Here is a 25627-nt window from a genome sequence, read left to right on the forward strand (position 1 = left end):
GTTTGACAGAGAAAGACCTGACTGCTCACTGAGAATGAGGAAGGAAGGTTCAGACCGATTTATTCTGGAAAATGAAACATCCCTTTTCTGGTTATAGTCCAGCGAGATGCACTTAGAAATGTTTTTAGATTGAAAAGGAAGTTAAGTTGAGAGGTTGATGCTATTTTTTCATTCAATCATGGAATCAGCTTGAATTAAAGAAATACGGTAAACAATTTAGAGTTGAATAAAACAAAATCTATTTTTAATCTAACAACAAAAAATGTGCAAAACAGTTACCGTAAATTCTTAAATAGAAGCCGAGTCTGAAATATACGCCGGTCTCCTGTACTGGGCCGGGTCTGGCTACAGGTTTGAGCAAATAAAATCAGGGTCTATTTCTATTTTCTGCATGTTCTTGTGAATGTACAAAAGCTCTCAAAGAAAAACTATAGAAGCAGCACGCATATCCACAAAATATTAGAACTGGGTGCGAGACAAAAAATGCGTGTTGTGTTTTGCCAAAAGTTCTCAAAGCCCACGATCGGCTTTTTCTCGGTCCGACCCCCGGGTGTTGAAGCTCAGACCCGATGCAGTGCAGCTCTTGAGTTGAGAAATTGGACTGACCCAAGGAAAGAGCCGGAGCCTATGTACAGTCTGTGGCCGGAGCACACATTTACACATTAAACTTCTAAATTAATGCTTCTCTAGATCTGACTCTTTCCTTCTGTTCTTACTCTTTTAAACAGTAACGACAGAACCATTTGATAGTGTTTTTCCAACTTTGCTGCCTGAGATTTGTTCAAAATTAAATAAAAGCCTGTCCCATATAAGTCTCCAATGCTCTGGTCAGTTTGGCAGTTGAAGCGAATAAAAGCCTGGGCTTCTATTGGAGAATTTACGGTATTCCTCCTTACCTTGGCCTTCGTCTCTTTCCTATCCCACCACTCGTCGAAGGTGGCGAAGGCGACGTTCTCCACCATCTTGCGGTTCAGGTCCCTCTGCATGATGTTCTTCATCTCCTGGATCAGCGTGGCGAGCACCATCTGCACCGTGGCCTCGTGCGGGTTCTCCGCCGCCAGCATGGGCATCTGCTCCCCCGCCGCCGCCCTGTACTCGTCCCCGTCGCCGGGCAGCATGGTGCCGTAGCCGGGCGGGGGCATGTACGACGGCGGGTAGTGCGTGTGCGGCAAGACGTGCGGCGGCCAGGCCGAGTGAGGCGGCGGGATGCCGTGGTGCGGAGGAGGCGGCGGCGGCGGTATCTGCGTGCCGTGGGGGTCGGCGTACGGGTAGGGCATGTGAGGGGGCAAGTAGCGGTGGTCCTGGTCGTAATGAGCGCCCGCCCCGCTCCCCTCTTGGTCCATGTAGGGGTGGTGCGTGTGCGGCGGCGGCGGCGGCATCGAGTGGAGGTGGTAGGAGGCGTAGTCGGCGGTGGCGGCCTCGCCGGGGCCGGGCGTGCCGTTGGACGACGACATGCGCAGCTGGTGGAGGCGGCTGAGCATGTGGGTCTGCATCTGGAAGGACATGGGGGCGCCGCCGCTGTACTGGCTCATCAGCTCCATGGAGGAGGCGTAGTCGTACATGTGGTGGGGCATGGGCGGGGGGTACTCGGGGTGCAGCTCCATGTGGGGGAGGGGGGGGATCCCTGGAGGAGGAGGCGGGGGCTGGAGGGAATAACCAGGGGGAGGAGGCGGGGGCAGGTGGGGAGGGTAGGAGGGCATTGGGGGGTGCATGGAGGTGCCAAAGTGCTGTGCAGAGTCAGAGTGGGTGGGAGGAGGGGGCGAGGACGAGGGGTCGGCCGTTTGCGACGGCATGGCGGCCTGGGATGAGGAGGGGGAGGAGCCGGAGGTGACGGAGGCCTGGTGGGTGGTGACGGTCGTTATGGTCGTCTCCTGCTCCTCCTCGTCCGATATCTCCATGTCCTCCCCCGAGGAATGAGGGGACGACTGGAAGGAAGGAAAAGACAGAGAAAATCAACCATCAGTGTTTTATGCGCCTCAGACACCGCAACAACACATTTGTTCGGGAATGTCTCGATTTGTATGTCTCGTAAAAATACTTTGAACACATTTATACCAAAACCACAAAAACACACAACAAAGTCGAATGAGAAAAAACATACAATACAATATGAAACATAAATATTGTCTTATTGTACCCAGGTGGTGGTGTTTTTGTCTTTTATTACACCAGAAACTTGCATGTTGCATGAAATGGTCCATTATGAGTTGCTTTAACCACAGCAGTGAGTTTCACACTGATTTTACCCCATACACATAGACACACACACACACACACACACACACACACACACACTGAGAAAGTCACAGCTGGAAACATCTGTGTGTGGTTTGACTGTTTCTGTGATTTATTAGAAATAAAATTTGAACAAGATTTGAATAGTCAAAGTGACATTTTTTCTCTTTTCTGCATAATTCATTCTTGTGTATTTTAACCTTGCTCATTCATACAAGCCGTACTTTTATTTGTTTTTTCATGACCACCCACACTGTGCAATATCTTTGACCAGACATCAAGTATATATAGTTTTTTTCCACTCTCTTTAAATAATATTTTGTACATAACAGTACATATCTTTTATATATATATATATTTGTACATAGTAAATTCTTTTTACTTTTATTCCTTACTTCTTTACCTATCCTGTTCTCTTTGCTACTTTTAGAAGTGAATTTCCCACATGTGGGATCAAAAAAAAGTCTTATGTGCTTTTTGACTGGCAGCAGCCTCGAAAATGTTAAGAAATAAAATATAAACTCGATCAGCGCTGCTTTTAATTTTTTGAAATAAAAATAGAGGTAGTAGTCGACACTGACACCACATCCTGACATACAGCGAGCGAGTGAATTGGCAACAAAATCTCCTGTCCTGATATGCGAGTATATTCTATTGGTTAAGAATCTGAACCAATCAAATTATCAAGGGACGTAAACAAACATCTGGTGCTATATTTAGATTCCTGACATTTCCTGGTTGCCATTTTTGACATCTTGGAGAATTTTTTTAAATTTTTATTTCAATGCAATTCTCTCACATTCTCCTCTCTCTGCTAACTAGCTTGTCAACAGGAAGCGGGGTTTACTTTTCAACCAATAAGAAGTGTTTAGGGGTGAGGTGAAGGGAGGGAGAATAGGGAGAAAAAGTTTGCTCTGTTTCTTGCATGTAAGAATGTCTTGTTTGATTTTCTGTAACTTGCAAACAAAAACCAAAAAACATATGCTTCAAAAAAAAAGTGTTTCGAAAGTGTTGCTGTATGTCAGGGCGGTGTGTGTGGCCTCCTGATACCTTCACTCTGACTTTCCTGTCATAGATCTCTCTACGTTGCTGATCTTACCTGACTCTGGCCGTTATAAGGTGGTGTGTGCGCTCCTGTCCTGCTCCGCGTGTCAGCAGATCCGACCTGCGGAGTTTCCTCCTGCAGCGCTCCGGGCCCGGCGAGGCCGACCGGGGGCTGCGGCTCCTCTGGTGGGGGGATGTGGGGGGAGTAGGTGGAGGAGGAGGGAGTGGTTGTGTTGAGTACAGGCGGACTCTTCCTCCCCTCTCCTCCTTTCCCCCGTTTCCTCCCCCTGTGTCCGTCTCTGTCTCTTTCTCCTTTCCTTCTGTGGTCCTTATCCGCGTTGTCTTCCACCTGGTTACCACCCGCGTGCTCCCCGGCGACGTCGCCCGTCCCACCTCTGCGGTCTCCCCGCTGCTCCCCGCGCGCTCCCCTCTGCTTCTCCTCCTTCCTGTCCTCCTCGTCCTCCTCGTCGGACGCGAGGAAGGAAAACTTCGCCTTCTGCTCCTTCAGCAGCATCTCGATTCGGGAGTCGAGGCTGCTGCTGTGGTAGACGAACGGTAAACTCTCGTTGGTGGAATCCGGCTCCGGCGAGGAGGAGTCGCGCTGCGGAGGAGGAGGAGGAGGAAGCGGCGGCGGCGGGGAGCTGGAGGAAGACGGGAGGTGATGGGGGAGCGAGGTGGAGGAAGGCGAGGCGGAGGAGGAGGAGGTGATGGAGGGGTGGGGAGGGGAGGAAGGCGGCGGCGTCTTCGGGGGCGCGGGTGGAGTGCTGGGACGGCGTTTGGGCTTTGTCCACTGCTCGTCGCGTGCCGGACTGTCCTGGTTGAAGTCCATAGTTCCCAGCGTCTCGGCTACGGCCGCCGCTATGACAGAGGCCGGCGGGAGCGGGGGCGGCGGCGGCGGCGGAGGCGGAGGCAGAGCACCGCCGCCGCCGGCAGAGTGATAGTCTTTGTCAGCACCAACCGGGGGCTGAGAGCCTCTCTCTGCGAGGCCCGCGGCCCCTTGACGGGCGGGAGCGTCCAATCCCTGAGGAGGGGCTGGCGCCGGCTCTTTGGAGGAAGAGTACGCGGAGTAGGACGACGGCGGCGGCGACATGCTGTTGGAGGAAGAGCGGTACGAGTTGGAGTTGTATCTGGGGTCCGAGCTGTTGGAGTAGTCGCTGTCTCTGTCTCTATCTCGGTCTCGGTCTCGGTCTCTGTCCCGGTCGTGGCTGCTCCGTCTGCGGCCGCTGCTACTGCCACCGCCACCACCGCCACCACCTCCACCGCCTCCACCGCCACCACCTCCACCGCCGCCGTGGTGGTTGTGAGAGTGGTGGTGGTTGCGGTGTCTCTGGTGGCCGTGGTCGCCCGAGCGGGAGCCCAGGCTGTCGCGCCGGTAGCCCCGGTCGTCCCTGCGCTCCGAGTGGTGGTGAGAGTGATGGGAATGGTACTTTGAGGAAGAGTTTGTGTCCTGCTGCTGCTGGTGGTGGTACGACGACCTCCTGGAGCCCCCCACCGCCCCGGGCGCCGCGCCGGCCCCGTAGCGCCCCCCCGAGTCTCTGTCGCGGTCCCGGTCCCTGTCTGACATTGGGGGCTGTTGTTCGTATTGGCTGGCGAGCGGCGGCGGCGGCATGGAGGAGTGGTGCGCCATGTGAGGGCCGGGCCCCCCGACGTTCGGGTACGGCGGGTAGCACGGCGGCTCGTTGGGACGGTATGATGCGGTCGGGGGGTACATGGGGCGGCCGCGGTGATACACCGAAGGCTCCTGCGCGTCCTCGGAGTAGCGGGAAACCTTGTATCCTCCGACAGTAGACGAGACCGCAGAGGAGGAGGAGGAGGAAGGTAACATGTCCTGCGGAGGGTAGCCGCTGCCCAAAGTGCCAGTGTTGTAGCCAGAATGCCTGCGAGAGACAAACCAGGAGATTAAATCATTGTGTTATTGAACTCTGCATGATTAACATTCATAAATATGTTACTTACAACACACAGACCCAAATGAGCCAAATAATCAAAAGCACAAATTTGCTTTTTTCATTCCACAGTCATTGACATAAGTCTTGTCACATTAAGCATAAAATGACATATAACTTAATTTAACGGCTTATTTTCCCAAATGCTGTAAATATTGCAGAAGACCTGTTGGAGCCCCCAACCCAAGGTTCACTCAGAACACAGTCAAGTTTGGTGGGGGGCAAAAAAAAATCAAAGTTTGGGGTAATATCCAGTATGAGGGTGTGAGAGAGATCTGCAGAGTGGACGGCAACAACAACAGCCGGAAATATTAAGAAATTCTTGCTGCCCATTACATTCAAAACCACAAGAGGGGTCAAATTCTGCAGCAGGATGGCGTATCCTTCTTAACTTCAGTCGCCACATTGAAGTTCCTAAAGGCAAAGAAGGTCAAGGTGCTCCAGGATTGGCCAGCCCAGTCACCAGACATGAACATTATTGAGCATGTCTGGGTTAAGTTGAAACCGAAGAGTCTTGATTAACTCTGAGAGACTTTGCCCTTCACATAACTTTATCAATAAGTTACTTGAGTCATTGGCGAACCGTATGGATGCCGTCCTCCAAGCACATGGGAGTCATACACTATACTTTTTTTTTTTAACAATGTACCATGACTTAATGTTATGATGTTATTGTAGAATGTTTGTGTATCCAAAATAAAGTACATGAATAAGTTCTCCATTATTTTCAAATGCGACAAGACCTTTGTCCCACAAAATCTGATCTTTCTGTCCTAATTAAACGATAAGACTCAATGAACGACACAAAACTTTATTTTGGTATAATAAACATAATGTTTTGCCTTTCATATAAACTATGTTATTATTTGTTGTTTCGACAATATGGATAAGTGACAAGACTTTTGTCAGTGACCAGCCAAATGAGCCAAATGCTCAATGCAGTAAAAATATATCACAGTTACACAAAGGCCTGGAGTCATTCCTCTTGTTGAATACACCACAAAGACTTAAATGTGCATATTAACAGACAAGGAGAGAAAAGTTGTACCAATAATATATATGTTATTGCAGTAACACTGACAGCTCAATAACATACTGACACCACTCTTCCAACCATTGATAAAATGTTGTATAAATCTTTATACGCTAAATATCAATTACTAACCTGCCGCCTGTGTAGTTTGAGTCTTGTGAGAAAGGAGTCCCAGACCTGGAGCTGTATGGCGTTCCTCCACCGCCCTGTGACGAAGCAGAGGATCCTGGGGTGTAGGGACCGGCCATGGAGGAGGGGGGCGTGTCCAGACGCGGTTCACTGAAGCCAGTGTCCGCAGAGCAAGGGGTAATACTTCCTGATGTGAGGGCCTGAACCCCGGCTGCCAGAACTGCAAGCTCACTGGAGAGCCTCCGCCGGATTTCTGATGACTGTGCAGAAAGACGCCAAATATATTAGAAATTTGTAAATCAACTGTCTTTGCTCGCTCTATAACGACTTCTCACAGAGGAGTGCAAGTAATTATCATCGTGCTGACGTTCAAACGGATCCTAATTTCTATTCGCAGATTAAATATTAAAATGATCATTAAATATTTGAAGCGACAGTTATTAAGTACCGTGTCAGGCTGCGGCTGCGGCTGCGCTGGGGCCTGAGGCTGGAGCCTGTCCGTCAAAGCCTTTCCTCCCAGAGGCACCGTCTGAGGAGTGTAGGACCCGTTTACTATCAGGTCATAATACTTCTGCCTCTGCTGGCCTGGGTAAGAAACAAAAGTCACAGAAAGATTAAAAAAAAAAAAAGGCTGCAAAATGAGATCATCATACATGCAACTGCATTTATTTAAAGCAGAAACATACACATGAACATAACACAAACTTCACTAGGCTTGATTACCATCAAAAGAGTGTTTTTTGTAAATAGGATTGCAAACTTGTGGCAGGATTTCAACCAAAGTTTACAGGGATTGCAAATCATTCTTAAACATTTTCACTATTTTCCCTCAAACTTCCTTTTGCTTGTTCAATTAAACTTTAAACAACTAGCGCTCATATCTCCTAGGGGTATTTCACTTTATGGATTTTGTGCAGATAGTTCCAGGTAGATTAAAAGTTCAGTTATTACCAAAACAAATCAAGAGCATTGTGCACTTTCTGTACACTCTGCACTTAGCAAATTCATTTTAAAGCCGAGTTATGTAATATTGTAATTTGTGTAAACAGGTCAGCGTGTTTCATTAAACTTTGGATGGACATAAACATAGTTTTTAAATCTAAATCACCATCATACATTGAAAAATCCTCGCATTGCAGTTATAACCAATATCTTACAATTCACTTATACCTCAAAGTGTATCAGCTTACCCTTGATATCCAGTTGGGCATGAATGATGTTGCCCATGACAGAGGTATTGTGCAGTTGCTTGACTGTGTCCTTGGCTCCTCTGGTGCTGGTGAACAACACCCTGGCCAGGCCCAAGTGCTTCCTGGTTTTGGGGTGAAACAGGATTTCCATCTCTTCCACCTCTCCGAACTTGGCACACATTTCTGCCAAGAAGGGCTCCTTGATGTTGTCATTGAGTCTGGCGAAGGTCACCTCTTTGAGGGGTATGGGACCCACGTAGAACTCGTCAAGCTGTGATGGAGAATGAGAAGATCAGGCGGAAGTCTAAATAGTCACATAAACGGAGCAGCTGGGATATGTAGACTGGCTATTCTTACCTTAAACTTCGGCACTGGCAGGGACAGTTCTGTATACCTGGACCATAGCCTCCGGGGTCTGGGATCCCGCAGTTCACCCACAGGTGGAAACCCAGAGTCCTAGGTAATTACACAGGTTGCAATTTTCAGCTACAGCAATAACGCATCAATAAATATGTAAAGAAAAGGTGGATAATCAACTCACTGGCACACTGAAATGCACTCCATCATATCTGTAGATTTTCTGTGCAACTCGTCGAATGGCAGGGTCCTGGACGAGTTTGTAGCTCTTCCACTGCAAACTGACAGCTTTTTGTGATTCGACCCCACTGTCTGGATCCATCCTACAACTGGATGTCAACAAGAAAAAACATGGTTCTTACACAGGTCAGCAGCTGCCGTTACATAACAAAACACAATCACCACTGGGTTCAAGGCTTCAACAAATCAGATATATGTACAGTAGTAAAGCTACGATGATCTCAAATACTGCAGTAATTACGTATAAGGTGTGTTTTGACCAACAGCATTAGGCACTTTGTATGCTATCCAGGGCTCCAGACTAACTTTTTTCTAGGATCACAATGGCCCCTAACTTAAAATCCAAGGAACATTTAGGGGCAGACACCATAAATCGACTCGGAAAGCAATTATTCACATTTTCATTCATGATCCCCACACACATTGGCCTGGCTGCCACCTGTGATGACAGACTCCAGATTCTCTGAGTCGCCCCTTCCACATTTCATCAGTGTTTAAAAAAAACTGCATATTTACCAGTTGCACATTGTGCAAGTAGATGAAAAATTTAAATGCACACTCAAAATTTTAGGGGGGAAAATGCCCCCATTCAGGGGCAGTCTGGAGCCCTGTTATCATTAACAAAACGGTTAGCTGCGTCACATCATTTAGCTAAAAACATCAACTTCTACGACGAGTTATCTGGTTATTATTATTTTCAAGGTGGTCGAAGAAAAAAAATCAGTTAAATGGGGATAATTATCTTCGGTTGGATGCTGCGTGCTGTCAAAACAATGTGCAGCGTTACGTCACTGGCCAGTTAGTTTAGCTGCTAGCAACCTGCAGAGCAACCGTTTACCAACGTCCACACGCAATTTCACGTTACACGCTCGTTTAACTCTGGTTCTTAATCACCCGGTTACAGCAAACGTAATCGATAGCTTTTCAACATTAGATACCGCGTGTAACTCATGTTTAATTACTTGTGCCACCTCGGTTTAGTTTTTAGCCAGAGCCAAGTTGACGCTACCGTTGGCTAATGCTAATGCTAACTAGCGCGAACAACCAACTTAGGGATCAAAACTCTGATCTGCGGTCCCCGTCGATTATATCTTTATGAGTCGCATTCGTGTTATGCATCCCTCTCCTCACGGCTCGACCGACTTGCGTGGCCCCCTCCGTGTTTTTTCCTCAAAGTCAATCAAGACCCCACCTCTTGGAAAAGAAGCTACAGCCCGCTCACCCGAAAGTAGCCGCGGCCACAGGCCCCGGGAGAGACGAACAAGAAAAACACTGAGTCCCCCGCTAACAGAGACGGGACACCTCCGCCGTGTGCGTTAGAGCAAAAGCGTCCAGCTACAGCGACGCCGCTATCATTCCGGTAGTTAGTAAAGACACCAACACGCCTTTTCCGAGCGACGAAGCCATTGTTTTCACGTTAAAAACCCCCAATATTGATGAGAGAGCGGCCATCGCGTAAACCAACCTGAAAGCCTCGCCTGTTCTCCATCAGTGTATGTGAATGCAACCTGAGATTTCTGACCGGCACTTTCTTCAACAGAGGTTACTGTAGAAAATAGTTACAGGCCGACAGAACAGTTTAAAAAATGTAATAATAAAAAAATATATAATATTTTAAAGGAAATAAAACAAACATCTTATATTAATAGTTCAATCTAAATAGATTTTTAAAAATATGTTCGAATCTGCGCATGCAAACCCAAGCAACGGAAAGTGATTAAGCGCCCCCTAAAGGCCGATCTGTGGTAACTCAGCCAACTCGAAATAATATACGATCACTTTTTATAAACCAAATATTAAATCGTATGAATATCTAAAAAGGAGCAGACATAACAATTATTTATATCATCATCATAGACATTAATAATTAATATCTATATTCTAATTATTAAAACGGACAAGACATGATTATTCTAAGGCTTTGTGCATCGAAAATGTAATCTATTATCAACAAAATGCACCTCAAGTATTATTCATCATTCAGAAAAAGTGCTTGTGCATAAACTGTGTTTTAATGTAGCTGACTGAGTTATCACACGTTTTATATGTACGATCTATTCTGTAGAGCATCTAGGAACTTACCAGAAAAATAAGAAATATATCCACAAAAAGCAGTAACCTAAAATAAAATCAGAATTTAAACACAAGCTGTGATAAAATATGGAACAACTATAGGTTCCACAAGAAAAGTCTTTACTGTATTTCAAAATGTGGCAATGTTTTCTATTTATTGTATTATTTCATAAAATCACAGCAAGGTAGAGAGAGGTGAAGTTCTATATAAACAATAAATGTGTTATTAAAGAAAGATAAACTGAGCGTACTGAATTGTCACTGACATACGGGTCAAATTGTCCTCAGATACCAATTTATTAGGAACACATATGTTAAACTAAAGTACTTTGAAAAAACATTGACAGTATGTTTTATCTTTATGAATATTATAATTTAATGCTACTTTTAACAATTTTGCATTGCGGCAGTTTGCTCTACGGTTAAGTGTAGGAAATTAGATGATAACAGATGTTGTGCAATTGGCAGTATACGGTACATGTAAAATTTACTTATTAGGCCATAATCAATTATGAACCTGTTATTATGTATGCCGAGAAGTGTTTCTATCATTATGTCCTCCTCTTTTATTTAACTGGAGTTTGGCCAAACAGAAACAGAGATAAAAGTTAAATTTCTGTTCTTCGAGTTCATTAAATTCCTTGAAAACATCGAAAGACCATATTTACTCTTATCCTTCATAGATTTAATGTTTTAAGATACTGTGAATAAAAGAAAAACAAATGTATTATATTTCTGATGGAGATCACAGTCTTCATCACATCAGCCTTACACTATAAAAGGCTTCTGACCAAACGGGGGTTATTATCTATTTCAGCTTGTGAAGAGACGACCACACTGATGTAACTAAATCTAGTCCAGAGACTGCTGACACAATCTATAAGATAAATTTAGCATTAAGCCTCACCCATTCTGAAGCCTGTTATAGACCCTCACTCCCATAACTACTAAGACCAAGAGGACAGTGGATCAGTTTCTATGTTGTACACTTGTATTTTATGACTCACCACACCAAAGATATTTCCTTTTACAACCATCAGGAATCACCAACTGCTTTGTAAAATAACTCAATTACATGAAATTGACCATTTACAACAGACGCAGTTTTCCCAGAGGACTCCAGTGCACTTTATTAGGTTTGCTCAGATATTCATTAGAAACAGCCTGCATGAAACCAAAGTCGTAGCAGATAAAAGATAAAATTTCCTTGATATTATCATTTAAGATTATATTAATGCTAATAAATTTCCAATGAAACAGCAATATTTTCATTCATTTTAGACGTGGCTCATTGCCACCACATAGTGTGTTCCTTCCCAGCAGATTTAAGTTTAAAAAGCTCACTGAGCTGCACAGCTTTAATTCATTCAGAGCAGATAGACTCAGACAGGAAAAATATACAAATATGACGTGACATGAATTGTATTGACAGATTCGATGGTTAAAAAAAAGTCCCTCTCATGTTTGACACAGACAGTTCACTCAGTCAATAAGGTTCAGCCACACCGAATGGAGCAGGTGGTGACACGGTGACGGCAAAGCTTGACACACCCAGAGTCACAGGATGTCAGTTTTGGAGCTGGAGCGACCGTGAGCCGGAGCTGTGGTGGAGAGAAGCTGGAGCTGGAGCAAACTGAACCGAGCGCTGCTTTCACCTGTGCTTTGTATCCTCTAATCGCTGTGGTAGTGTTTTACATGGCTTTCACTTTGATCTGCTTCATCTTCATCTGCTTCTTCTCGATCTTCTTCTGCTCACGTCTCTGAGCTGCTTCCTGCAAGACAAAAAAACAAAACAATGTTTGAGACACAAAACTTAACTTAGAGATCTTCATGTTTTGCTTAACATCCTACTACAAAAAACAATATGACATTGTACTTTATATTTAGAGATGCTGGTAGACAGAGTGTAACATTTGGACAGACCCATGCTAGGTAAGCTACCGTATATCCTCAATTAACAGCTGGGTCTCATATAATGGCGTTGTTCACACAAACAAATAAAGTTCAAGTTCACTTTTATTTATATAGCACAATTAAAAGACCTGTAACAGTCATCCAAAGTGCTTCACAGAGCAGAGACAAAAACAAAAAGAATGCATGTACAAGAAACAAGAAAAACAAGCATTATCATCACATACTCACACAAATGCATGTAGCATATGCACATATACGAACATATGCGCGTACACATACATACGTGCTAGGGCTGTCAGTTTTTTGAAAAATGAGGTTCGAACGATTATTGAATGACCCGTAATTCGTTCGGATATATTCGAATATTACCCCCCCCCGCCGCAGCACACACAGTCGCGGTGTTTTATTTTGAAAATTGACCGGATACTCTCGTTGTTTCATGTTTGACTTCCTGCCCAGCTTGACGCGATTGCTCGCGGCTCTCACACAAAATAGACCAGACGCTGCACGGCGCGAGCCGGCCGCGGATGTGCACGCCGCGACACCTCACCAGCGGTTAATATGGGCACAGAAAGTAAACTGGCTCCGTTTCTCGGCTGTTCGCTGCCCTTCCGCGTCCGGTGGACGTTCCGCGGCGCTATGCAGGCACCGGGCACTGCAGCCAAAGACGGTAAATAGAGTATCTTTGCTGCAGCCTGCATATCGAGCAGGTCATTACTGCTCGAATACGAACTTTCCCCCCCACATTCGAACGAATATTCGAATGTCGAATAAAAAGTGACAGCCCTAATACGTGCACAGCTACAGTAGTCATAAACAACAGTGTAAGATTATGTTAAAAATAAAGGCTGGCCCCAAACGCAGGCTAGGTCAAAAAATAAAATAAAAAAATCCACTGTCTGGGACAAACATGATAAAGATATGATCAGAAAGTCTTTAAAAGTTTGTGGACTGTCTGTTAAAACTGACGGGAGTGAAGATGACCTCATCCTAGCTACTGAACGATGAGCTTTTGTCACTAATGTGTAAAAATTAACGGAGGGAGTTAGAAATAAAAGCCTCTCTCAAATAAAAGCCTTCCTCCAATAAAGGCCGGGTATTTGAAGAAATACGATAACTCCTGTTATCTCCATCTAATGTCAGTTTATTCCCATAAATGTCTATTTTGGGGGGTTTGAATGTTTAATTTCCCATTTCGTACCTCCAGACGACGTTGTCTCTCGGGATCCTCCTCGTTCATGATCCTCTCCTTCTCCGCTCTCTTCTTCTCCTCGCGGCGAGTCTGGGCGGCCTCCTGGCGCTGAGCGTGAGTCTGCTTCAGGAAGTTCTCCTCCACGCGGGCGCGGTTTCTGTCGGCTTTCTGTTTGCCCTAAATGGACAGAGAGGATAAAAGTGACTCATTGCTGTACTTCAGACTTCAATCAATCTGAAACCTCCAAATAAGTGACCGGCGACCCGACCTCCCGGGTGCAGGTGACTCACCTCTCTGTTGAGGCGGAGCTTCTTGACCTTGTCGATGCTGTAGATCACCATGTTCATGAGAGGAAGCAGAGAGTCCATGTCTTTGGGAGAGGTGTTGCCCATGCCAGGCACTACACACACACATAAACACACACATTTAGCATAAATAAAATGCACTCAAGACTTGCAGGATGAGAGAAGAGACAAAATTCTCACCATTAAATGTAAACAGCAGCGTCTTCTTGGTCTCAGGCAGCTTTAAGGGCTGACCCTCCCTGAGAGAGGAGACAGGAAATATTAACACCTCATGTAAAATAAGAAAATTAGAGATTAAAAAAGACAAAAAGATAAATTCTTTACTTACTCTTGCATAACTTTTGGACCAGAAAATTGGTCCGAGAAATGGATGGACTCGATCTTGTCAGCATGGTTGGTGATATAATGTACCATCTAAAAAAAATAAAAATTAAAAATAAGGTTGTGATGAGAGTGCTGCAAGGTGTTTAACACCTACATCTAGAAACCATGCTCAAGAGTTTGTGGATACTTTTTTTTTTATAACAATACTGTGCAATGATGAGATGAGAGTAAAAACAGCCTTTGAACTTCACCTTGTTGTCCATCACCCCATCTGTGACCTCGCCCATCTCACTAAGAATAGCCAGAGACTCTGGGAGCCCAAACTTGGACCCAGACTTCGGCTTGTCACCGCAGAACTCACTCTGTCACAGAAAGGAGAGAAAAAGATCAGATATACATAAACATAAAGTCTCTATGTGTAGAAACTGTTTAAAGAGGAACTATGCAAGTGTGGTCGCTTTTCCGCTGTTTTGCTAACCCTCCTCCCGGCCATGTGCATTTGTTTACAACAAAGCTGGCACAAAATCAATCAATAGAGCGGCACACAACGTTATGTATATACGATGTTACAACATGTATATTTGTGTAGTTTAATCAGTCATAACAAGAGATTACAGGTTACGGGGCGCGTATGTGTAGCAGTGGGTAGAGACAAGAGCTGGGACACCAGGGCTCTGATCTTACAATACGCAATAAGAGACACGCATGTGGAAGGCAGAGAGCCTCCATTCTCCCTCGTAACAAGTTAAGCCATTTATTAAACCATCACAATTACTCCAAAGCTGTTTAATTAAGGTAAAAATGAAGCATAGTTAAGCTACAATTCCTGCACAGTTCCTTTTTAACATAGCTGCAGTTGTGGAGAATATTTACCAGGTCCTGCATCTCCTTCTGAAGCCTGGCCATGGCCTTCTTAGTGCCCACAGCAAACACAAAAGTATCCATGTCCTCCTCATTAAGAGTCACTTTGATTTGCTAAAAAAAAAACAACAACAGACAGATAATGGAGGTTAGAAAAATACACTGCAGCTGCAACACTTCACTTGTAGCTGCCATCTGACAGGTACGTACCACTTGGTCACAGGCTGGCCTCATCATCCTGGCCAGAACATTCAGCAGGTCCTGTCTCTTAAGAAACTGGAGGAGAATTACATATATCACATTACTGTGTATTCAAACATAATACAACACCCAACATAATTATGAACACATTATTGTGTACATGCACACGTACCTTGAGTTGGATCAGCATGCCTTCACAGCACACACGTCCGGAGCACCACAGGTTGTAGATGTGTTCGTTCTCCTGATTCAGTTTCCCTGTGCTCACTGCTTCTTTACTGGTGCCGTCGTCACCTTCACATACAACAAGTTACTGACAGTTAACAAGAGATCCATGTTGCGCGCGCGCACACACACACACACACTAAGTGTCGGCCACTCAGTGTCGGCTTTTAAATCATTTCTTAACACTTTTACAGACTTGCTTTTATGTGATGTCATCCTATGATCTATTTTATTTCACAGTTTTACTCTTTTACTTACACTTTCTTCAGTTTTTAACTCTTTTATCCCATCTTTTCTTATCTTATTGCATCTCATTTTGTTTGTCTTTATTATGTATACCCCTCTTTTATTTATTTCTAACTGCATCCTGCACTCTAATCCTCCTGGTCTCAATTTGTTGTTGGGTTCTTGTATTGCCTGTGTTGCTGTATTGCTTGGGCGGTCCACTTGTCTCTTCTATATTGTTCCGTGAAGCACTTTGTAAACTTGTGTTTTTTAACAGCTGATGTAAACAACAGACGACACAGAGGCTGGAGGAACTCACCCACTAGTGCGAAGTTGCTCTCTAGAAGTTCTCTGTGTGAGTTGAACCAGGCGTGGGCGAGGCGGCTGTTTTTGTTCTTGCCGATGATGTAGTTCATGATGTAGGCCAACAGGCCGGTCACCATCAGGATCTCCATGTAGTAGCTCTCCCAGCTGTTCTGCAGATGTGCAGGAACCTGTACAGAGACAAACAGCAGGTGGTCGTCAGTAACAGAGGGACTGAAGTGACGCTAACTTCGGCTTAAATGAGTCAGCTGGTGACAGTTTCAGTTTTGCCTCTGTTGAGCTTCAATGCTGTGAATCCTGTTCTATCTATCTGCTTATATTGTGCAAAGTTTCAAAGCATTGTAATGACTGCGGTGGAAGAAAATATCCATCTGGTGTAGTGAGGAGAGCAAAACCCTACACCTATGAGTCTCTCTGACTCCGCACCCCACTGGTTTACCCTACTCATCTTTGCCATTCACATGTATTATGGTGCTACCTTCTCGTCTCTGTCTTTGTTTCTCTGTACAGTTAGCTTTTCCCCTGCCTCTTGATAATTCAGTTGTAAGTCTCATGTTAATTCACTTCTCCTGCCTGACGATCAGACCTTTAGATGCAAATCTCCCTGACCTGCAGAACAGAGAGATTCAGGAAACCCTTCATTCCTGCTGCCATCGAGATGCACAATGCCATTTGTTAGGCTGTACACTTTCACTTTGTATTTATATCATTCTAGGTTATTTATTGCTCTGTGTGTTTGTGTTATCTTTTTTGTCATGTCGGGCCGTTTTTTTTATTGCTCTCTGTGTGTGTGTGTGTGTGTGTGTGTGTGTGTGTGTGTGTGTGTGTGTGTGTGTGGTCCTGCCGCTGCTTCTTCAAACAAAACCTAGAGTAAACATTGTAAAGTGACGTAAAAGTCGCATCAAATCCGCATTAGCTGTTCACACTGGGGTCTCATTGGAAAAAATCGGATCTGAATCTAATTCAGGACCACATATGGAAGTGGCCTGATTCTTATTCGAAAATGTCAGATTCAATGCGACTTGTGCTGTTCACACTGTCAAAAGCAAATCGCATATGGGTCACATTTGAGCAAAAAAAAAAAAATCGGATTCAGGTCACTTGTAACTGCAGTGTGAACGTAGCCTAAATGTGCCTCGACACAGGAAAATGCTGTGTGCAGGCAGCAGAGACCCTGCACACATTCAGAGTGCAGACAGATTGAAATCAGCGGAGGACGGCATGCGATAGTGGCTTCTGAGAAGATTTCAGCAATAAGCCTGCTTTACCGTGTGGATTATGAGGGGGTCCTTCATGGAGTGGCCCGGCTTGTCCATGTCTCCAATCCCTTCAAACTCCTCCTGGTCATATTTGCTGTATATATCTTGATCCTGTGGAGACAATAAGTTGAATTAGTTCTCTTACAGATTTTATATAAATAGATAAAATATCATTAATAATTGAAACACTACTGAGAATTAAGATATAAACAGTGATGTGAGGCCACGTACTTGTGTCTCTGAGTCCTCAAAACCGTCTTGGCCGTCCTCCAGCTCCACAGTGGCTTCGTCTTCGTCCTCATCCTCTTCGGGCTGCGAGGATGACGAGGCGCGTGGCGGAGGGGCGGTTTCTGTCTCAGCGGCCGGATCGTCGTTCATGTCCTCAAACTCAGCAAAGTCATTGTCGTCGAAGTCGGCCAGGTCCTCACCATCGTCAAAGTCGTCATTGTAACGGCCCCTGGAGACGGGGAAGGCCAGGAGGAGCAGCAGCGCCGGTATCAGGAGGAGATACGCACTACGCATGGTGGGGACCTACGGGGGTGGGATGGGGGTGGAAAAGCAGAGTGAGAACGACACCAAAACATGAAAACAGGTGTGGTGGAAGAGGCGACAGGGAAGGTCAAAGAAGTCACAGAAGGTTAACTAACTTAACTTAGACAAAACATGTTGTAGACAATAGTATGGAAAAGAAAAACAGGAAGTCACGAAGGGTGAAAGAGTCAAATCAGACATGTGGGACTAGTCAGTAGATGTTGCAACGGATTTCCTCAGCATGACAATGACTTCAGGATACTTGGGAAAGGTTTCATGGTGCAATTTCAATACAATACCATTAATCACTTCAAAAACAGCCTTTGAAATAGTCTGGTCCCCGGTACAACACAGTAACCTGCTTGTTCCTGCTCCCACAGTGGGTGTTCACGTGACTGACCCCCAAAGACACCGAGATCCCCTACAGACCGAGACTAACCAGAAAACAATGACTAAGGAAGATTAAGATCTTTATTGTCTTTGTGCATTTACAACGAAATACTGTTGTGGCAAAAACCTCCACATGCCCAAAAGAAAAAGAAAAGCTAAAATAATAGCTCACAGTGAATTTACAGAAACTATACAATACAAGCATATACATATGATAGTAAAAGGAACTGGAAAGGAAATGAAGCAGCTCTGCTTGTGTGCCACCCACGGGTTCAGGTCTACACCTTGTCTGGGTAATGACAAGGACTGTCACACTGTCACCGTGGTTGGAAAACTACACACCAAATCAAAATAAAACACGTAGTGACTGAGCGTGGCACCGTACAGCTGCTGGCACAGGGCTCAGCTCAGCTCAGACTCGAGCAGCGGCACCGTGAGTGGCTCAATCCGGTTAAATATTCAACCACAAACCTTTAGCTCAACGAGCCGCGTCTTGTCTTAACTGCGTTTTCTTCAGCAGTTTTCTTCAGTTCAAAACTAACACCAACGTGTACCTACCTAATGACACATGTAAAGGATTAAACTACGAGCCGTAATCATATCAGAGAAACCCGACCCATCCCCCAGCGCTCACACACTGTATTATTATTGGCCGTTTAGCTAATCTGGCATTAGCATGCTAACCGTTAGCATGCTAACTAGCATGGCACCTTGTCGCGAGCAGCCACGGGAGACTGTTTCCTCTATGACACAACTCCGAAAGTGGGTCATATTGGAGAAAAACACACACACGAATGAACAAAAATGAACGTATTAAACTCACCTTGAGGAGAAACTGACAATAAACGTAAGGGTAGCTGAGCTTGAGTGACCTGAACTGTCCTTTTAGACGGGAGGAGAGACCACTACTACTCGACACGGGTGTCGACCCTTCAAAGTAAAAGTATCGCGACAGGAGGGAAATCACGTGACCATTACCTGACCCGCTTTCACTTTTACAACTTGACTATTTTATTTTGAAAGTTTCACACCGGAAAAAAAAACCTTAATGCTAATTATGTCTATCTTTACCATAGAGCTAATATATCCACTATATTTATGTTAGATGACTCAACGGTTACTAATGCGTAATTATTTGGGTACTGTTTGCCACCTGGTCACAGTGTGTAGCTATAACTTTTTGCCATAATTTAATATGATTACAACACTAGAATCGCAAAGAGTTGCGATTTTATATAAAGTTTCTACCTTTTAGTCAAAACGTGGGTTTATTGTTGAAATCATTGGGATTCCCTCTCTCTAGTGGCAGCGTTGAGTAACTACAACAAGTTAGACATAAAATTATACTTCCGGTCAAACTCTTAAAAATAAAACTCAACCCACATAGCTGTTTTAGTTTCGCACTGTGATCACTAGAGGGCAAATAATAATGTGAATTGGACTCTTCTTGACCTCACTAATTAATTAGTAGTTAATTAGCAATTGTGTTGTTGATAACTGTTTTCATGTTGCTGGCTGGTTGGCAGCAAGAGCTATAATTTACTGTCTTGTTTTATGATAACACATTTGGTGAAAGTGGTTTTGAATCATACAGTCTATGTTCTGAATGGACAAAAATGGAATACATTCGTAATGAATGACTTATGTGTGTTTTGTTGTTGTTGTTGTCGTTTTAAATCCTATTAATATTCTGCTTTTATTTTACAGAGAGTTATCATATTGAGTCTGAACTTCAACATAAACAGATTGATGTTGGGTGGAAACATAGGTAAGCATTGAAAAATAGATAAAGATAGATGAAGATTGTTTTTCACATTTACAAAATCTAATTATGCCCTTTTGACTACCTACATTTTAAATTAAGAACAAAAATACTTTTAGGAAAATAATTTTATTTTGTGGAAAGTAACCGGAAGTCGCTCTCATTCTGTTTACCTTGACATGTTCGACAAATCGTAACGGAGCAATGCCACTCTTTGTTAAGTAAAGTGCCGAGAAATCTTGGTCTTAAACAAGATTTACTTACTTAAATGGTCCCCGGCACCACATATGCGGATATTCGCCATTGTAAGTCAAAAAAACTTGGTGATAGTTCGCGTTTAAGACTTACTTATTTCGTAGTTAGCCGTCGACGCTAGCGCGCTAGCTGCAGTTCTGGAGGATGTCGCTTCACGGCAAAAGAAAAGAAATCTACAAATACGAGGCGCCATGGACGGTGTACGCCATGAACTGGAGCGTCCGACCGGACAAACGCTTTCGGCTGGCGCTGGGAAGCTTTGTGGAGGAATATAACAACAAGGTGCGTAAGGCGAGTGTGAATATGGTTATTTATTAGCTAGATGGCTAAATACGAGCTAATGCTAATGCTAGTGCTAGTCGCCCTGCGCAGCATCAAAGCACAATATCACAGTTTTGTTTTCTTTCTCTTTCAACGCTCCAGTTTTTAAATATTCCTGTGCAAACACACAGGATGCATAATTTATGATTTATTGCAGAGGTCTTCAACCTTTTTTAGGTCAAGGAACCCAAAACTGACGGAGAGATGGAGCAGGGACCCTTTCTATATTAAAAAAGACCTGTATTATATTAAACTGGGTCCAGTACCATGTATAAATATAGCTTGTTATTGTGCATTCAATACTAAGCTATTCACACAATACACAGGCTTATATATTAATGTTTCTTCTAAATGTGTACAAGGTACAGTGAGCAGGGTGCCATTTATAAACACACCTTGTTCACTGATACCAATGCCAATATCAACAATGTCTGTTAGCTGCACGATAATCATGCAGACAAGCTATTCAATGTGGAAACTAAAAGATATAAAACACTGTCAAATCATCCAAAAAAAAATTGCACAGACCTCTGATGTATTGCTTTCATTGGCACCTTTCTTTATTTTATTTTTTAGTTTAGTAGGGACACAGTGAACGCGGACATTAATCAAAACAATGTAAAGATGCATGTACCAGATTTAGCAGAAAGCTCATTTCCATCTGTAGTCCATTACATAGAACATAAAATCAGACGTCCTAGACTCCAATACAATAAAAAATAGTCGTATACAACGTCATCTATACAGAATAAACAATACATAGAACATAGTTTATGAAACAATACATAAACTAATATTGTTTCCAGTCCAGATGTGGTAGGTAATAACAGATATTGTGTTTCCCACTGCACAGGTTCAGCTGGTGGGTCTGGAGGAGGAGAGCTCAGAGTTCGTCTGCAGGAACACCTTCGACCACCCGTACCCCACCACCAAGATCATGTGGATCCCCGACACCAAGGGGGTTTACCCGGACCTGCTGGCCACCAGTGGAGACTACCTGCGTATCTGGAGGGTAGGGAAACCTGGAGATAATGTCAACTGATGAGCACTGTGGCAGAAGCCTAACAAAGCTTATCCCCAGTGTAATAGATCTAAATTGTTTTTTTCCAAATCCATTTAAAGGATAGCATTGCACACATTCCTTCATTAGCTAGAACATGAGCCCTGTAATTGATTTGATTTAATTGTGTGTATATACTCTCTAGCTGCTGGAGGCTGTAGTACAATTTGCTCCACAGCAAAAGTGACAATTAAAGTACTCAATATATACATTTTATCATATTTTACACACACAGTTTTGTCTTTTCTAACTTTAACTTGATGTGAACTACAGTTTCAGAAGAGATTAAGAGTTTAAGAGATAAGTGTAGTTTGTTTAAAGCTTCAGTCTTGACCGCTGGCAGCAGCGACATGGTCTCATTGGCTTACAAGAATAGAAATATACTCAGTGTTGTTTAATTCTTTTGCTCTTGTCTTGTAGGTCAGCGACACAGAAACACGTCTCGAATGTTTGTTAAACAACAACAAGAACTCAGACTTCTGCGCGCCCCTCACCTCCTTTGACTGGAACGAAGTTGACCCCAATCTGCTCGGTAGGAAAACCCACCGTCACCGAGTGATTTACACTTTGCATTTAGTCGTTTGAGTCGGTGTCTTAGTTGTTGTTGTTGTTGTTTTTCTGCTGCAGGAACCTCCAGCATCGACACCACCTGCACTATCTGGGGTCTGGAGACCGGGCAGGTGTTGGGACGCGTGAACCTGGTGTCTGGACACGTGAAGACGCAGCTGATCGCTCACGACAAAGAGGTCCGTTTGTGTCTGTAATGAAACTCTGCATAGCTGCGAGAGGATTTATGTCATTAAAGCAGAAGTAAGCGATCCGGTCGTTTTGGCTAACTTCTTGTCAGCCGATGGAGTTAGCAGTCCCCGCCCTCGTCTTGGATCTATTGGTCCTTGTCCCTACGTCACCACATTCACGTGCATCCCTCGGCTTCACACACAGAGAGGACCGCCCCTTTATGCCGTTCTCTCTCCTCATTGGATAAAGGTTGTAGGATACAAGGAAAGTTTTCTCCTCGGCTTACAGCAGAGCAGAGTGACTGACAGACCCGCGTTTCGGACCAAACACTCTATATAGCCTAAGTGATTCCCGTCGGAAGATATAACTGTTTAAGACTTATATTAACACAAATATTCTGCTTACTTCTGCTTTAATCAACAGATTAGTGGTTAAATGAAATCTGCTTTAACTGCATTAACTGTAATATCTCTCTGCAGGTGTACGACATCGCATTCAGCCGCGCAGGAGGAGGGAGAGACATGTTTGCCTCCGTGGGAGCTGACGGCTCCGTCCGCATGTTCGACCTGCGGCACCTGGAACACAGCACCATCATCTATGAAGACCCCCAGCACCACCCGCTGCTCCGCCTCTGCTGGAACAAGCAGGACCCCAACTACCTTGCCACGATGGCCATGGACGGCATGGAGGTCAGATTTGCACGTTTATTCTCTGAATGATCTCTTGGACAAAATCTGTCTCATAGGCGAAGACCGTGTAGAAACTGTGAGTCATTAATGTTTCTGTGTAACAGGTCGTCATCCTGGATGTCCGCGTCCCGTGCACACCTGTGGCTCGGCTCAACAACCACCGCGCATGCGTCAACGGCATCGCCTGGGCCCCCCACTCCTCATGTCACATCTGCACTGCAGGTAAGAACACACTGTCGCTCCAGATGTTGGACTGGTGAGACATGAAATTTAGCTTCAGAATCAGATTTATTTGTCACTATCATAATGGGTATCTCTGCATTCATGAAAGTGTCAAATACTTCTTACTAGAGTTTAGAGTATTAGGGCCACATTGAGAAATTTTCACAGACTTCAAGAATAAAGTCATAATTTTATGAGAAAAAAGCAGCGATTTCCTCCAAGTCCGCCTGGGTCTTTCTGCAGAATAGATGCATTTTCTTGCATATTCTTTTTCAAAGTCCTGATACTGATGACAATGTGATGCTGATGAGCCAAAAGATTAAGTATCTCCTTGTTTGTGATGCCTACGCTTAAGTTCAACTTCACAAAATGCTCCACGGCCTCATTTTAACAACTTTCCTCTTCTAAAACAACAACTTAAAGTGTTATGATTTTATTCTCATAAAACTATGACTTTATTCTCATGAAACTATGACTTTATTCTCATGAAACTATGACTTTATTCTCGAAGTCTGTGAAAATACAAATACCCTAATACTCCGTCATAGTTGAGGAAGTCAAGTTTGAAAATTAGATCAATGAGTTTAAAGGTCATCAGATGGCAGAGACGGTTTATAAGAGGTAATGCAACAGCAGCAACCATTTTACTTCTCATCTTTTTGCCAGCTAATGATGAGTAGAGTTCCAGTATAAATGCACTGGTGTTGGCTGGTACAAAAAGTTCAGGAACTGTAATCAGTTTGTTGTAAGACAGAAAAATAATATTGTAATAACTCAAGAGTATACGTAAATACGGCAGTGGTGTTGCTAAATGATCCACGTGTCTTCTGGGCTTGTACGTGTTACATGGGCTATGCAGCTCATGGACAGATTTAGGCATAAATTAAATCTCTGTCGCCTTTTCCAATGATTGTTGTTATTATTATTATTATTGTATTAATTGTGTAATAATGATACGACCATTAGATGACAATGGCACCTTAGCAGACAACAATCCCTGCTCCTCCTGTCTCCAGTATTTCTCTTGATAGTCACTCTGTGTGTGTGTGTGTGTGTGTCTCCGTCCCTCAGCCGACGACCACCAGGCTCTGATCTGGGACATCCAGCAGATGCCGCGGGCCATCGAGGATCCCATCCTGGCCTACACGGCCGAAGGGGAGATTAACAACGTGCAGTGGGCGTCCACGCAGCCGGACTGGATCGCCATCTGCTACAACAACTGCCTGGAGATCCTGCGTGTCTAAAAAAAAAAAAAAACCACCACCACGGACACTCGTTTGAAGAGGAGGAGGAAGAGGAGGAGGAGGAGGAGGAGGGTTGTTGTTGTCGTTGTTGTTTCAGATCTGGACTTCATTTTTTTCTCCCCCTCCTCCTCCCACTGCTGTCAGGACGAGGATGAGGTCACAACTGAACTGTCTGAACATGTCTGGAGCATCACACCTGCTCCACAATAACCTGGTTTACATTTCTCTTCCCATGTCTTTACTTCATTCTTCTATTCTTCTATTTCTTCTTCTATTTCTTCTATTAAACGTGTTTCAGCTCTTATTTATTTTTTGCTCACTGGGGGGTAGTGTTCAACGTCGGCACAGCGGCTGTACGAAGCTGTGAACTCTGAGCTGTTGTTGTTGACTTCAGATTTTTATACTTAACTCAGTGTGATTTCAGCCAGATGTGAGATTATCATGAAAGGGGTTTAGACGTCACGTTTTCATCTGTTTTGCTTTGTGAAGGTTGAGACAAAAAAAACTGCTGTCGGCGGCTGGAAACGACCTCTCTCTGATTGGTTAATTATCGTCGTAGCCTTCTCGTGGACTCGTACCATATTTATTACTGACTCAAAAACATCAGTATATATTGTCGTCTAATTTACAACCTGTGGCAATTAAAAATTTTTAATGGGTGTGCGTCCAGTATCCTCTCTCCAAATGATTGTATTCAGGCTAAAAAAGAAAAAAAAAAAGAGAGAAAACAACCTGTGACCTGTGCAATTTTTAGACATTGTAAAGCGACCGGAGAGGGCTTCACGCCGTCACTGCAGCGCCGTCTGTCATCATGAGAACCTACCAGAGCAACGTCGTACAGCCTTTCAGCTCCCTAATTCTTTCTTCTTCTTCATCTTCTTTTTTTATTTGTAGAAGATTGTTGCTTGGAAAGCTGCAGTTTTTTTTTCTTCTCTCCTTTTGTGTTAGAGTGAGTTGTGAAATGAGGAGAGTGAAGTGACTTTCTGACTGCGTCTGTGTCCGCCTCTTCTTTTACCTGTTTTCAATAATTAAAGGGTCATGTCCTTGTAGCATGCCATTACAAGGCACCACTGTACATACATATAAATATATCAACTTACGATGTTGGTAAGCCAAGTGTTCATGTTGTAGCTTTTTTCATAAAGTTTATTATTGAATTTGCTCTAATAAATTGTATTCCTCCATGTCTTAGGAACAAACTTGTTGCTGGTTCATTTTTGTGAAGGTGGAAGACGTCCAAAGGTCACGTCAGACTTTAAAAACAATTCATTAAAACGCAAGAAAAGAAAAAAAAACAGTGGCTTTGAGGAGGAAATGACTTTTAACAGTAGGGAAATT

General features: G+C 44.1%; 3 protein-coding genes across 6 annotated transcripts in view; 1 reads left to right on the top strand and 2 right to left on the bottom strand.

Annotated features, from left to right (window-relative positions):
- setd1a (SET domain containing 1A, histone lysine methyltransferase) overlaps positions 1–9729 on the bottom strand; it is a 28174-nt gene extending 18445 nt beyond the window's left edge. Inside the window, exons 1-9 of one of the 3 annotated variants that reach the window (XM_085783622.1) lie at positions 9640–9729; positions 8119–8263; positions 7935–8033; positions 7578–7848; positions 6836–6972; positions 6391–6647; positions 4564–5156; positions 3335–4533; positions 897–1925 (exon numbers count right to left, since the gene is read on the bottom strand). In XM_085783622.1, the coding sequence (XP_085639748.1) occupies positions 897–1925; positions 3335–4533; positions 4564–5156; positions 6391–6647; positions 6836–6972; positions 7578–7848; positions 7935–8033; positions 8119–8256 (3723 nt within the window). In that variant the 5' untranslated portion in view covers positions 8257–8263; positions 9640–9729. The other 2 variants (XM_085783620.1, XM_085783621.1) reach the window with 2 other exon arrangements.
- Positions 9730–11288: 1559 nt separating this feature from the next.
- ccdc47 (coiled-coil domain containing 47) lies at positions 11289–18951 on the bottom strand. Of its 2 annotated transcripts, none has more exons than XM_085783611.1 (13): positions 18831–18951; positions 17309–17616; positions 17087–17188; positions 15814–15988; positions 15217–15338; positions 15054–15119; positions 14856–14957; positions 14234–14344; positions 13987–14072; positions 13839–13897; positions 13644–13753; positions 13363–13530; positions 11289–12019 (listed from the first exon to the last, which is right to left on the bottom strand). In XM_085783611.1, exons 2-13 carry the CDS (start codon positions 17597–17599, stop codon positions 11939–11941), a joined length of 1473 nt encoding a protein of 490 aa, XP_085639737.1. In that variant the 5' UTR covers positions 17600–17616; positions 18831–18951; the 3' UTR covers positions 11289–11938. The 2 variants fall into 2 exon arrangements, with proteins under 2 accessions (XP_085639737.1, XP_085639735.1); XM_085783609.1 differs by having other exon boundaries at positions 17309–17608; positions 18822–18951.
- A 976-nt stretch (positions 18952–19927) lies between these two features.
- On the top strand, positions 19928–24342 carry dcaf7 (ddb1 and cul4 associated factor 7). The gene is made up of 7 exons (XM_085783612.1): positions 19928–20297; positions 21190–21348; positions 21817–21928; positions 22024–22142; positions 22614–22823; positions 22928–23045; positions 24117–24342. The coding sequence occupies exons 1-7, from the start codon at positions 20160–20162 to the stop codon at positions 24287–24289; spliced, it is 1029 nt and encodes a 342-aa protein (XP_085639738.1). The 5' UTR covers positions 19928–20159; the 3' UTR covers positions 24290–24342.
- The last annotated feature ends 1285 nt before the right edge of the window (positions 24343–25627 follow it).

This window comes from Trachurus japonicus, chromosome 8, assembly GCF_045865225.1.
Source record: "Trachurus japonicus isolate A0001 chromosome 8, Traja_1.0".
Classification (NCBI taxonomy): Eukaryota; Metazoa; Chordata; class Actinopteri; order Carangiformes; family Carangidae; genus Trachurus; species Trachurus japonicus.